The 14,184-nt window shown below is 41.4% G+C and overlaps 1 protein-coding gene and 1 long non-coding RNA gene across 2 annotated transcripts in view; one reads left to right on the forward strand and one right to left on the reverse strand.

Annotated features, from left to right (window-relative positions):
- LOC123645635 overlaps nt 1-14,184 on the forward strand; it is a 38,787-nt gene that overhangs the window by 6,559 nt on the left and 18,044 nt on the right. The gene's annotated exons all lie outside the window — the stretch shown is intronic.
- The window catches only part of LOC123645634 (methylthioadenosine phosphorylase), a 42,081-nt gene that overhangs the window by 3,341 nt on the left and 24,556 nt on the right, over nt 1-14,184 (reverse strand). The window contains exons 5-7 of the mRNA XM_045562089.1: nt 10,009-10,111; nt 6,170-6,409; nt 1,921-2,043 (exon numbers count right to left, since the gene is read on the reverse strand). Of these exons, the coding sequence (XP_045418045.1) occupies nt 1,921-2,043; nt 6,170-6,409; nt 10,009-10,111 (466 nt within the window). The remainder of the gene's footprint in view (nt 1-1,920; nt 2,044-6,169; nt 6,410-10,008; nt 10,112-14,184) is intronic.

Genomic DNA, 14,184 nt, shown 5'->3' on the forward strand with positions numbered 1-14,184 from the left:
TCATCATATATTACAATGTAAGAATAATAGAAATAAAGTGCACAATAAATGTAATGCGCTTGGCTGGGTGCGGTGGCTCACACCTGTAATCCTAGCACTCTGGGAGGCTGAGGTGGGTGGATCACTCGATGTCAGGAGTTCAAGACTCCCGTCTCTACTAAAAAAAAATAGAAAGAAATTATCTGGCCAACTAAAAATATATATATATAATGTAATATATATAAATTAGCTGGGCATGGCGGCACATGCCTGTAGTCCCAGCTACTCGGGAGGCTGAGGCAGTAGGATCACTTAAGCCCAGGAGTGTGAGGTTGCTGTGAGCTAGGCTGACGCCACGGTACTCACTCTAGCCTGGGCAACAGCGCAAGACTCTGTCTCAAAAAAAAAAATTAAAAAATAAATGTAATGCGCTTGAATCATCCTGAAACCATCTGCCCCCTCCTCAGTCCATGCAAAAAAGTGTCTTCCATGAGAACAAGTCCCTGGTGCCAACAAGGTTGGGGACCACTGCTTTATGACATCTTTTGTGTTAACATCGGCTCGGCAAGAGCACAAGTGTGAGTCATAGTTCCAGCAAACCCACGTGTGTCTGTTACACAAGCTATAGCTGTGCTGCCCCACTGTATTATATCCATTATATGAAGCTGAATGTAACTGCTTTTACGATAAAACCCAAAAGGCCACCTGTTTCTAGTTTAAACTGACATTCCCCAATTCTCAGAATTTTTTGTTTCCCTTTTCTGCATAATTGCAAGGGCTTCCTGTACTTTAATTATGATAAAATACTTCATGGGGGAAAGGGGCTGTCATTATCTCCCAAGTATACAGTTTTGGAACAAACAGGTATGTTTCCTAGTATGGAAGATAGACTATGAATTCCAACATTCCTGACTTTGCCAGTCCTAAAGGCTGAGAGACAATTTAGTGACAGTGGGGTGCTGTAGCCTGCTTGAGTGTGTTTATCACTTCCCATCTTATCAGTGCTTCATGTTGTTGGTAGCTTGAAATTGGCCATGCTGGAGCATTTATACAACATAAATCAGCAAGCATTGCAAATCATGGCTCCACCATGGCCAGCAGTTATTCTCATCACATTAAAATTGTGGTTGTCTCATTCCATATCTCCTTGGTGGTAATTCAGGTAGGGAGGGCCAAATTCTATCAACCTTTCAAATCCTCTCTCAACTACTGCCCTAAGAGCAAGAGTATAGGTGTGTTCTAGGAGACCTCAAGATATGCTTCTCTTTGGATACTAGGGGAATGCAATATCTGATCAATTTGAGGCAACTCCTCACATCCATGTGGTTAAGTGAAAGAGTCACAAAATGTCTAAATAAAAATTATGCACCTCTGAGCTTAGCAGTTAGTTTAAATTATATCCTGGGAGTTAATACTAGAGTTGGAAAACTAATCTGCAATCCATCTGATCCCATATTTACTATTAATTACTGTCTTAGTTTGATGCAACATTAACCTTAAGCAGATAATCCCTGGCACCATTTTGGTATTGCTATGCCAGAGTTTTGGCTTTAAAGGCCTGCTACCACTTTGCATGGATCTGCCGAAGAAAAAAATAGCTTTGTCAACAATAAGCCATACACATAGAAACCATTATCAATCTTCTGATGTAAGACTGAGGGATACACTACAGAGCAGGACAATGTGAAGAACCTGGTACACCAGATAATAAAACTCTCTCTACCTCTGCTTCCAATGTTCTTGCATTATCAGCCGGAAAATATAACTAGTCAATTTCACAAGTGGTTGGGTATGGTAGTAGATGGCATGAAAACTTGCTGAAAACATACAAGCTACCATAAAATACACGAGGACATAGACCAAGGGTAAAATGCAAATAAGAGAAAGTGGCAGCTGAGGATCTATGGAAGTATCTTCTTGTAGATGGCTGAGGACACTTACCTTCATGTTATGGAGGGTTTCTGACCATTCCATGGACCCTATCTGAGGTATGGTAGTCAGAAGTAAACTTTTGGCTTTATTGGCATTTTCTTTCAGGGTCTTTAAGACCCGGTCCACTGAAACCTAGAGAAACAACAGCACACGATGTTACTAGAACTTAAAATTCCACTGTTCTTCGCAAAACATTTCCTGCATTCCAACCTCACCATGGTCTAAATGTTTGTGTCTTCTTCAAATTCATCTGCTGAAACCTGCTCCCCAATGTAGGGCATTTGGGAGGTGATTAGGTCATAAAGGCAGAACCCTCACGAATGGCATTATAGCCCTTATAAAGGAAGCCCCAGAGAGATTCCTCACCCCTTCCACTGTATCTGCCAGTGCCTTGATCTTGGACTTCCAGAACAGTGAGAAATAAACTTGTTTAGAAGCTACCCAGTCTGTGGTATTTTGTTATAGCAGCCCAAACACACTCAGAAACCTGCCCTGTGAAGTCTGTTTACTCCATTCAATCCCCTGACCTCAACCTCTGCACTTAGCAAGATGGTCTTGGAGAAACCCAATGACATCTCTGAAAAGCACTGTCAGATTTCAATATGGTATCTGAGAAAATATTTCAGATGCATGATGGGTTAAGCATGGTCTAGAAAGATGTGGCTATTCTTCCCACATCCATAGTAGACTGGATTCCAGTCTTAAAACTGTTGCCATATTGGATAACCAAACAGAAGATAAGTACATTTCTTTTTAGAAAAGTATTCCAGCTTTTAAATAAAGAAAAAAAAATTACAGAATCAAAGTGTCACCATTTTTATGGCTTCCAATGAATTAATGGGTTGGCTAACATCACAAACCAATTTTAAAAACTCCAAACCAACAAACCACTCATATGTGCTGCTGCTGCTTTTTTTTTTTTGAGACAGAGTCTTGTTCTGTCACCCAAGTGCAGTGGCTCTCATCATAGCTCACTGCAACTTCAAATCCCTGGGCTCAAGTGATCCTCCTGCCTCAGCCTCTACAGTAGCTGGGACTACAGGCCCGTGCCACCACACCTGGCTAATTTTTCTATTTTTTTGGTAGAGATGGCGTATCACCCTTGCTCAGGCTGGTCTTGAATTCCTGGCCTCAAGCAATCCTCCTGCTTCGGCCTCTAAGGGTGCTAGGATTACAGGCGTGAGCCACTGTGCCCCAGCCTATATGTGCTTCTTGATAGAAAAACAAAACAGACAAAATACACAGCTGAATCTGATCAAATCTCTAAATCGAGCTACCAATTTACAGAAAATACAGAGGATAGAGAAACCTGTTAAACTACACCAAGGAGATGATTTCTGCAATTCAGACTGTGGGAAATTTAACAGGACAAATGACCTGGTTCTTTTAAAGAAAACTTGCAAGAAAAAAAAATCATTTATGACATTTAATTAGATATTTGAACTTTGGCTAAGTATATTAAAGAATTATTGTTGGAATATGATCATGATAATGTGGTTATGTTAGATACCTCCTAAAATTACAGATGGGAGTATAGATGAACTGTGATTGCCCATAGTTGATATGAAATGGTTGAAGCTGGATATTGGATTAATGGAAAATCATATTGTTGTCTACTTTCGTAAATGACTGAAATTCTTTCACCAGGAAAAGCTGAAAAAAATACATGAATAGAAACTGACCAGAGACATAGTACTTGTCGTACTCTACTGTGCTCAAAAGAAATCCAACATTCAGGGACACAAAGATTACACTTTTCTCTTTCCTTCCAGATCCCTTCCACAAACACCAAGATGTCTTTAGAAAAAAGTTATGAGCACTGTAGCAGAGGGGAGTTTCTATGACCAAGGGGACACATAGCAGTGCCCAGTTGGGTATCTGCCAGGTACATGCAAAAGACAGGTTTTAAGCTGAGTCTCTGAATGCAAAGACATGAAGCATCCAAGAGATTTGCCTTACATTTACTCATTTCCTTCACTTTTGCTATGACTGATACATCTATATAGACACTGACCTCCCTCTTCTTTGCTTCTGTTGGGCTCCACCCCTCCTACTGACCTTCTCACAATGAACCTTCTGTTCAAGGTCCAGCTCAAATCTCAAGTTACCATCTTCGATGCCTTTCCTTGCTACTGCCTACCCCTCACACCCGCATCACAGCTACCATCTCATGGCCTCCCTCCTATGAGTCAGCACTATACCAGTTGTTCTATTATACATATACCATGTGCTTTAATTCTCCCAGTAATACTACAAGGTCAGAATAATAACTACACAACCTCCAACCCCTGGCTTCATTCTATAGAAGAGTACAAAGGTTCAATAACTTGCCTAGTGCCACGAGTAAATGGAGCAACTAGAATCTGAAGGTGGCTTTAGGCAATTCCAAACCCTTCTTGCCATGCCAGGCTGCACATCTGGTTTAAAGTGCAGTGACGCACATGGTTGGTTGGGACGATGCTATCTTTATCTGTGCCTTCCTTGTGGCGTTAACATTATCGTCTTCAAGCCGTACCACTTATACAGAGCTTAGTTTCTCTGTTTTTAAATAAAATAGGTCTGACTGCTTTCTGAACCTCATTTGGCTTACTAAAGGAAATCACCGCAGGTTCTGGAAAGGACCATGTTACTAGACTGAGCAGAAAGCCACAAGCAGGAAGAAACAATCTGCTTTCAGGGAGTGGCAGGGGCTGGAGTTTCCAATTAATTAGAAGCAACTTCTTGACATCATGCGGTTGAGCTGTCCCTTAGGTTGCCAAAGCTGCCAAACCAGATATTATGTTGTGATTTAAAGTCAGAATTTACAAAATCTCTCGCATAAAATGTACCCTGTTTCTTAAGTTTATTACGCTGTGGAGTCAGAAAAAGGCATTCATGAAAAACAAAGAACCTGTGCTCATCTATGGCCAAGTACCATATACACGGATGGACAACAGGGGCAAGAATATCTAACCCTGTCTTATGTGAAACTGGACGGTGAAACAAGCAACTCTCTGAGATGGCATTAAGGGCCTGTTTGGAGATGTTTTCAGAATACTCACTCCTATATTTCCTCCTTTGAAAAGAGACTTACATTAAATGCAATGTGTGAATTGCCAGGGATCCTGACTTGATCAAACTTAAAAATTATGAGATCAGAGGGAAAATGTAAAGAGTCTGGATATTTGATTATATTAAGAAATTAATATCAGCATTTTTTGTACAATAATGGTGTTGTGGTTTTGTTTTGTTTTTTTTTTTTAAGAGGCCTTTTAGAAAAATATTAACTTCAAAATGAGGGCAGGGGAGAGAGAAGTGGGTAGGGGCACATACATGATGCAAGACTGTCCATGTTTGATAACTGTGGAAGCTGGGAGATGGGTACCTGGGATTCATTATACTATACTCTCTACTTTTGCAGATGTTTAGTTTTCCACAAAGAAAATGTTTGTTTTGGAAGGGTGACCTCATTGTTCCAGTGCTCTCACATTCCAGCTGGACCTTGCTGTCTGCCCGGCCTAAAAGCCCTCCCTGACCTCCCATCTGAAACCCCTATCATGGGGTCTATGTGGCCCTGCCACACTGCATCTCTCCCCCCACCATCCACCACCTCCTCTCCACTCTATCCAATCACACTTAAACCAGGAAGCCTTCTCAGACTTTAAATATTTGGCTCAGTCAACTGGATAGATACTCCTGTACCTCACACCACACTATTTCTTTATAACCGTGAGCTTTCTTACACTGGTTTGCTTAACCACTATCTTCCCAAACAGAATATTGGCTCTTTAAGGTCTTGTCTGTTTGCTGTCACTTTTCTATGCCAGAGGACAGAATCCAGCCATGGTAGGTTAAACAGATGGATATAAGCATAGAGTCCTTTTACCAGGAAAGTGTAATAGTTTTTCCTCCCCCCCTTGAAAACAAACAACAGCATAGCAGAAGGAATTACAACCAAAATACAGCTTTATCCTTAAAACAAGGCCCACGTCTCCATAGGATTCCCAACACATCTCTATGCCTACGATATACTGTTCACTGTTGATCCTGGATAAAAGGGTCTCTTTCTTTGCCTATGAAGATCTTTGTTCTTATATTCCAATGGCAATTATAGAACGTATCTGTTCTAGAATATATCTGGTAATGCCTAACTTCAAACCTTATTGAAAAGTACTTTCTTAAACTAGTGTAACAGAAACAAACAGTTAAGACATTCTCGTATTAGCTTACGGCACCCAGAAACCCATGCCATACATGCTCAGAAGAGAATTCCACCTACTGCTTCCTCGTGCTCCTTCCAGCAATCATAATCTGTTGCCATGGCGATACTTGCATAGCAGATTCCTGCCTCCTTGGCAAGAACCACCTCTGGAACTGTGGTCATGTTGATGACATCTGCCCCCCAGGTGCGGAACATGAAGCTTTCTGCCCGGGAGCTAAAACGAGGTCCTTCGATTGTGACCATCGTCCCCTTTGAGTGGCACCGGAGTCCCAGCTTCTTAGCAGTCTCTATGAGAACCTAGAAAAGAAAGAACCAGAAACTCAAAACATTCAAGCATATATACAACTCAAAATTTTATTGTTCCCTAATGTTTAACAAGTTAATTACTCAATTAGAGAAGATTTTTCACTATAAATCCCAAGTACCCGCCAGGCCCTCAGAACCCAGAAGACCACACACTGGTGTTTCCTAGGCCCTAACCTCATTTACATAATCCTGTTCCCCAGCCCTTTGCACAAGGAAGCTCACAGCTATAAGAGCAAACCCTGAGCTTTTTCTGTGCACCAGGCATTTGTTTAGATGCTTTCATTTCACTTACTTCTGAACAACTCTAAGAGACTAACTGGTTTGTGAATAGACCTGAGCCTTAGGTCTTAACCTCTCACCACTCAGATCTCCTCATACAAATGTGCTGAGTTCTACTTCCAAGCCCCTGAGAAGTTAATTTTCATTGCTTTTTTATATAGAATCTGAAGACTTTTGTAAAGCTTTTTTTGGTTACAAAGTGATTTCTCTTGCCCGCTGTCTCTCCAAGGACCATAGGTGAAAACAGAATGAGGTTGTGATTTTTTTTTCTGTTCAATGATAAATTTATTCTGTCATTCCTTTAGAGCCAAGCACAGATTTTTACATATACCATTAAAACGTCTGATCAGTTTTTCCAGTGTTTTAATTAATAATACACATCTAATCTTCAGGTCATTAATTTCATTTTTTTCTTAGCTGATGCTTCAATATTCCCTTTTAATTAAAAAGTCTTTTCAACCAACTTAGTTATTAACCTGTGGAAGCATTGTTACAAAGTCACTGAACCTCTGTGTGCCTGTTTTCTCAATTGTAAATTAGGAATAATAATATTGCATAACAAGATATAGGGAGGATTAAATGAACTAAGGTATATACAAGCACAGAATCATCCCAGGCACACTGTAAACACCGTATATATAAATGTGAAGCTGGTCTTCTAATGATTATTAACACTGGCAGCTTCTACACATGTTTGGTAAAAGTTCCTGGGATAGTGTGTGTGTGTGTATACATATGTACAGCAGAGTCACTCAAAGCCAATAGAAGGCTCCAATCTAGGTCAAAGTCTTATCTGCACATGTCTTAATCACATAAGCAAATTAACTTATTTCCTTAAAAAGTGACTTATACTATGCCACAGCAATGGGAAAAGAATTTTAACAAGAGCCTCAGCAACTCCAAATTCAGAACCAAGACAAGCTATGGACAATGAACAGCTGATGCTACATAATGTTTATCTCATAAATACTGAAAATAAGATTATGCTTCATCAACACTTTTCCCTAAAAAGTACAGGTTTTAAATGCAAGGTCCTAAATCTCTACCTCCCTTCCCCTGTCTTTTCTCCCCAAAGTTAAGACATAACTAGTCCAATCCTGCTGGTTCATTAAATGTCTTTAAAGATCCTGAATAACTGAACTGTACGTGTTGGCTGAACTTCAGAGTGCTTCTAGAGATGAATAAAGGAAGGTCACAAGTACTGTGCACCGTGGCCTGTGACATTATGTCATCACCACCACCCCGGGAGATAGGTGCCATGATTGTGAGGAGGAGACGGAGGCTATGGATATGGGTCGGCCACCAGAACCAGCACTTTGCACTCGCACAAGAACGGATTACACCATGATAAGGTAGCAGAAAATACAAACCACAAGCAACCTCTGGGTCTGAGGCTGAGATGATTTCATTTTCTTGTATGGAGTAATCACAATGGAACTACCGAAACCACTACAATCTACACACACACAAAAAATCCCCTGGCAATGTTAGATCACCAGGCTAAATATAGTTAATGTGTCAGAACTTTCAGAAGTTTCAGATGAAATAGAAGTGAAAAACTGAATAGGAGTGACACCATTTTTGGAAGAGGTAATACTTGTACATGGTATAAAACTTCAATAGTGCAAAAGGAAATTATTCTGGAAAAACATTTCCCCCACCCTGTGTCCTAGGAACCCACTTCACCTCCCCAAGGGAAACCACTGGGGTTACCAAGGGTTTTTTTTTTTTTTTTTTTTTGTTAACTTTCCAAAAATACTCTATTTGCAAAGAAATATTCTGAAGGCTTATTTCTGTCATTTTCTTAAACCGCCTTCCCCCACATTCTCAGTCTTTATGTGGGGTCCTAAAGCTAGATTAATGTGGTTTCACAGGAGGCTAAACTCGATTATTGGAAACCAGCACCCCAGTGCCACGTTTACATGTGCTCTGTATAGCTCATTCATGCTTTCCCCACCCACCTCCACTCCCGGTTCCCCAAGTCTCTGTATTCTGCACTGCACCAGGGCTCCGATTCATGCTAACGCAGATTCTCTTCTTAGCCTACTTTTTTCCCAAGCTGCCCCCATTTTGAAATGGACAAGAGCCTTATTGACACTTTATTTCCCCTGGATAGCAATAGCAGCTTTATTATGTGGGCAGATCTGTGTTACTAGTACCATTCTGATACATTCTGTTGAGAACTATCCAGAAACACGTACTATATAGACACATACAAACTTCACCTGCCTTTTTTTTTTTTTTAAACAACAAACATACTTTCATGGAAGTCAGAGAGAATCAATGTGCAGTGGTACATCTTTTTTGTTTGAGGCCAGAGTGAGGTTAAAGTGCCCTTGCTCTTAACTACAAGGAAACAGGTTTTCCAGGATTATGTAGTGTTGAATGTAAATGCTAAAAGAAATCATCTATTCTCTACATGCAGGTGCTAAAATTATCTGAATGACTAACATGTTTAGGTATTTATAGTCTCTAAGCTAATTCACAAGGTAGATTTCATGAGGCAGTTCACCTCTGACAATACTTCTGATCTTTCAAACCTGGGATTGTAAAAGTAGCGCATCTAGACCAAATGATGGACTTTTGAGTTGTGGTCACCATTTCTGTTCCTGGGGAGCTATGGCTTGGTCTCCTCACCTTATGCCACCATTCACCCTTGGGGGGCTGCCCCACATTCTCACATTTTGCTGTAATGTTGAAGGAGGTCGGGCAGTAATGGCCAAGCTCAGCTCAAAGGCAAAAGATGCTAATCTGACCATTTCCAGATACTCAATGATAGTAATCTAATTCATAAAGGCAGTTCCTAGTCATTGGATGTTCCATAACGGACAGGCATGGTTCAAAGCATTTCATAAATATTAATTCTTTCATCCCTTGCACAGTCCTATGAGGTACAAGCTATCATTATTTTCATTTTACAAATGAGATAATTAAAGCCCAGAAACATTAAATAATTTGTCCAGTAACCCACAGCTATTAAGCTGAAGAGCAGAGATTTGATCCTAAGTAATCCGGCTCCTGACTGTATACTTTTGAGTAACACGCTGTCCGATAGTAAATTATTTAAAAGATATCCTGACAGCAAAATCAAAACTTATTAAAAGGTAGATTGCAACTATGGTTCAACTTACAAATGACTGAGAGTAGTGAAGACATTATTAGCACAGGGAAACAACTCTTCATAAAACCTTGCATAAAAAGCAAACTTAAGGGGGCTAGAGGGACCACCTGCTCAGCCGATTAACCTAACACTGATGCTGCCCCAAGTCCTTATGACTTATTCTGGAACACCTTCCAGAAAGATTACGTACCTCTCTCGTTTTGGGGCAAAACGGCTCAGCCATGGGAATATGGCATACTCCTCTGGCACAGGAATGACTTCCATCATAGAAGGTCTGAGGCCTCATGGTGGTCCTACAAAATAAAGTGGGGGAAAAATAATCTTTTTTCTTTTTTTTTGAAAGCCATCTCTCCATCCTCTGAGGACTGGCAAATCAAATGTATCTAGATCAACATCTTGGTCTTCACTCCAGAATCAATAGCTCTGAATAAGCTGAAGGCAATTGTTTAAAAAGCAGCTTCAGGCTGGTATTCAGTTTTTCTGGTGCTAGGCTGGTGGCAAATGCTACTCAATGGGAGTTAAAGTGTCTGTGGCCTGGCAGCTGTGACAAGGTAACCACTTGGATTATAGGTACAACTCAACTGTGGGCTCAGGAAGGCCGGGTAAAAGACTTAAGAAGCGGATGTGAAAATGTTTCATCATCAACTATGTAGAAAATTATACAGTCAACCCCACATACCCATTACCCAGATTCAACAATTTCTAAAACTTTGTCAAACTTGCTTCATCTGTTAGCTCTTTTATGGTTGCAAATTCCAGGCTTTGACTCAGAGCATATGCAAATTTCCCTGATGTCTTCCAAGAAAATTATTTTTAAACAGTTGTTTCGTTTAAAAGCAACTGGTTTCAAGGCACAAACAAGGTACTTACTTTGCATTTAACTGTCATGTCTTTAAGGGTAGTTCCTGCCCTTAGCCCCATCTGTATTTTTTCATGCCACTGACCCATTGAAGAAAGCAGCTGTCATCCTGCCGCGCATTCGGGAATCTGTCTTGTTTGCTGCCTCATAATTGAGCTTATTCCTTTCCCAGCCATAATTAGTTCTAAAGTCTCTTAGTTCAAGTTATTGGTAAAACAGTTTTGAATCCACAAAAGAGAGGCTAAAATTAACCCAGTGACAAGTCGCCCAGAAATTTCTCGCCAGAATTTTTCCAAACAAGCTACTTTCTCTGTCCATTAAATTGTTCTAAATTTAAACTCACAAGTAACACAGGAAAGGGGGTCCTCAATCTTTCCTACAGAGGGAGAACAGGAGAGGCATGGGCAAAGGAAGCCAACAGGGGAAGGAAGACGATGTGATGTCCTCTTCCAGGGGTAGAAGAGTGAGGGACAGCTCAGAGAACCAGTCTCACTGGTCCCATTTACACAGCTCCATGTCCACTGACCAAAATTCACCTGTTACTCTAATGATATCATATGCTAAACAGGGACACTAGCTGGCATGGAAGCCATCCCTTGGAGAAGAGGCCTCAGGGCTCTGAAGGAATGAAAACAGCGCGAATCTCCCAAACCTTAGTCACAGGTGCCACCTTAGGGGAAATGCTAAGTTAACCCCCACGCGCTTCCAGACGGGGTTGAAGAAGAGGCCAAATGACAATTCCAGCCTGTATAAATAGAGGCTTTTCTCTTTTTGAAAGACTGATCAATAAAATGATGCCACGCACTTAATTCCAGCTCTGGCTTGGTTTCAGCCTTTGATGAGTCAAGCATTAGCAATATTCCCGCTCACAACTGTGGTTATGAAAACAGGACCACAAAACCCTCCAGTGGCTAGACCCCAACAGATGTCCACACGAAACATCCCCTTACCTATCTCCACCCTCTCTCCTGTCTGTGCCCACCCTTTGCCTTGTCACTCCTCCCTTTGCTTTGAACTTTTTTTACCTTAAGACATATCATGTGTTTAAAACAACCTTTATGCTACGTCACATACCTGTGATACTTATTGACTTCAGTCTTAATTCCTTCTCTCAGGTGGAATATTTTGCATTTTACTTTCAACACAACTCCCTAGCTACTAACTATGTGGCTTATAGCAAATTATCATATCTTTTTGATTCCCCATATCTGAATCATAAAACATAGTATTCATCTACCTACTCGGAAGGGCATTAGGATTAAGTCAACCAAGATGCCCAGATAACCTACAGCAGCTCAGAAGTGTGGGCTGGGCCAGAGACAGAATTGGGAGTGAGCACCACATGGGGCCTCAGAGCACATGACCTTGAAAGGGGCAAGTGGCCCCGGAGAAGAAACAGGGCTTAGAAACAAGTTTCTAATAGTTCTGGGGCTATACTACCAAGATACTAGAAGGGAAGGTACAAATGAGAAACGCCTCTTTACAGTCTGCCCAACCTATTTGAGTTGTTCCAAATTGCTAACTTGAGTATCAACACATTCAGTGAACCGTTTAGTGATCTAAACTCCAATCTCTAGAAACAGCAATACCAGTACGGCATGAAATGAAGAGGCATTGTTAATGCTGACCAAGAGCAATGAGGTTTTACAACCACAGTGGAGCAGAGTGGATGATACCACCCAAAAGAAATTCTAGAATGAAACATGTGTAATTTTAATAGCACCTGTCCTCCTCCTGAGGATCTTCTGAGAAATCCAAGATCTTACAATTCAGCAAGAAGCCTGGAATAAACTTGCCAGTCATGTACCACAAAGCAGGGGCTGTTACCCAATTAAGCCTGTCAGCTCACTGCCCATTTCCAGCCAAAACAGCTCTGCTATATTCAGAACCATAGTTTACCCTCATTGCAAGGTTTTCTGAGTGACATGGAGAAAACACAGGAAATGTAGTTTTGCCCCTGAATTTGAATCTTATCACTGAATGTTTGTGGGGTCTTGGGCAAATGACTTCACAAGTTCTTTCTTCACAAGGTATTAGCAACATCCCCACTGCTATGGTCTGAAGGTCTGTCCCTCCAAAACTCCTCTGTTGAAATCCTAATCCCTAATTCTACCTATTTTGAAGGTAGAACTTTTTGAAGGTGATTAGGCAAAGCCCTCATGAGTGGGATTAATGCCCTTATAAAAGAGGTCTCAGAAGGCTAGTTGCTCCGGGCTACCGTGTGAGCACACAGCGGGACGGTGCCAGCTATGAGAAAGCCAGTCCTCACCAAACACCGGAATCTGCCGGCAACTTGCCTTGGACTTCCCAGCCTCCACAACCGTGAGAAACAAATTTCTGTTGTTCAGAAGCGACCTAGTCTATGGTACTCTGTTCAATCAGCCTGAACAGACTAAGACACCCACTTACGCCCTTGTTTAAATATAAAAACAAGGCTGCAAAAACCTCTGGTGGCTATATCCCAACAGACTGTAATGTAATGACATCTCCATTTTATGTTAAATAATGCCCACCCCACCCTGGAAAGGTGTACACATGCCACTCCTAGAACCTGGGACTATGTCACCACACATGGCAAAGGGGAATTAAGGATGCTAACAAGCTGACCTTAAAATAGAAAGGTAAAAAAAAAAAAAGTTGATTCTGGATTAACTAGGTGGGTGCAATGTCATCAGAAGGGTTCACACATGTGGACAGAGGCAGGAAAGGTGTCAACACCACAGTGATGAGAAGGACCCCATCCGCCAATGCCGGCTTTGAAGATGGATAGGGGCTCTGAGCCAAGGAATGCAAGTGACAAAGGGCAAGGAAATGGATTCTCCCCTGGGCCTCCAGGAAAGGATACGGCCCTGCCTACACCCTTTTTAAAAAAAAACACAGTGAGACCCATGTTAGACTCCTAACCTATAGAACTAAAAGATAATACATTTGTCTTGTTTAAGCCACTAAGTTTGTGATAACTTCTTGCAGCAGCAATAGGAAGCTAATACACACTCTGATACGGTTTGAGATATGGTTTCTCCAGTAATAAAGTACCGATGCTGAAGGTCTGCCCCCTACTCTTGCTTCTACCAGCAAACCCCTCTACCTATGCAAGGAGACTATTCAGCGTGGGATCCCACTGGAAAACACAGATGTCGGGGACCGACTGATCTGGGGCTCTACCACTCACTAGCTGTGGCCCCTGGCAGAGTCACTTCTGCACCTCCATGATATTGGTGTCCTCATATTTAAAGTGAGAGTAACATCATTTACCTTACATGGTCCACGTGAGGACTGAACAAGACAAGCTGAAGCAAGTGCTTGGCACTAGTAACTACCGTTTATGGAAAATCTGCTTCTGTATGTCTCTCCTGCCCGCCTCAAAGTACGACATTTTGATGTCATAGTACCCAACAAATGGCTCACAACTGTCAAGCAGGGATATGTGCTGAGAAAAGTTAGTGCACAAACAAATAAAAACTGCCCGTGGAAGAGTGAGCGAGACAAAATGAGAGAAATGAGTTC

This window comes from Lemur catta, chromosome 10, assembly GCF_020740605.2.
Source record: "Lemur catta isolate mLemCat1 chromosome 10, mLemCat1.pri, whole genome shotgun sequence".
In the NCBI taxonomy this organism is placed as follows: Eukaryota; Metazoa; Chordata; class Mammalia; order Primates; family Lemuridae; genus Lemur; species Lemur catta.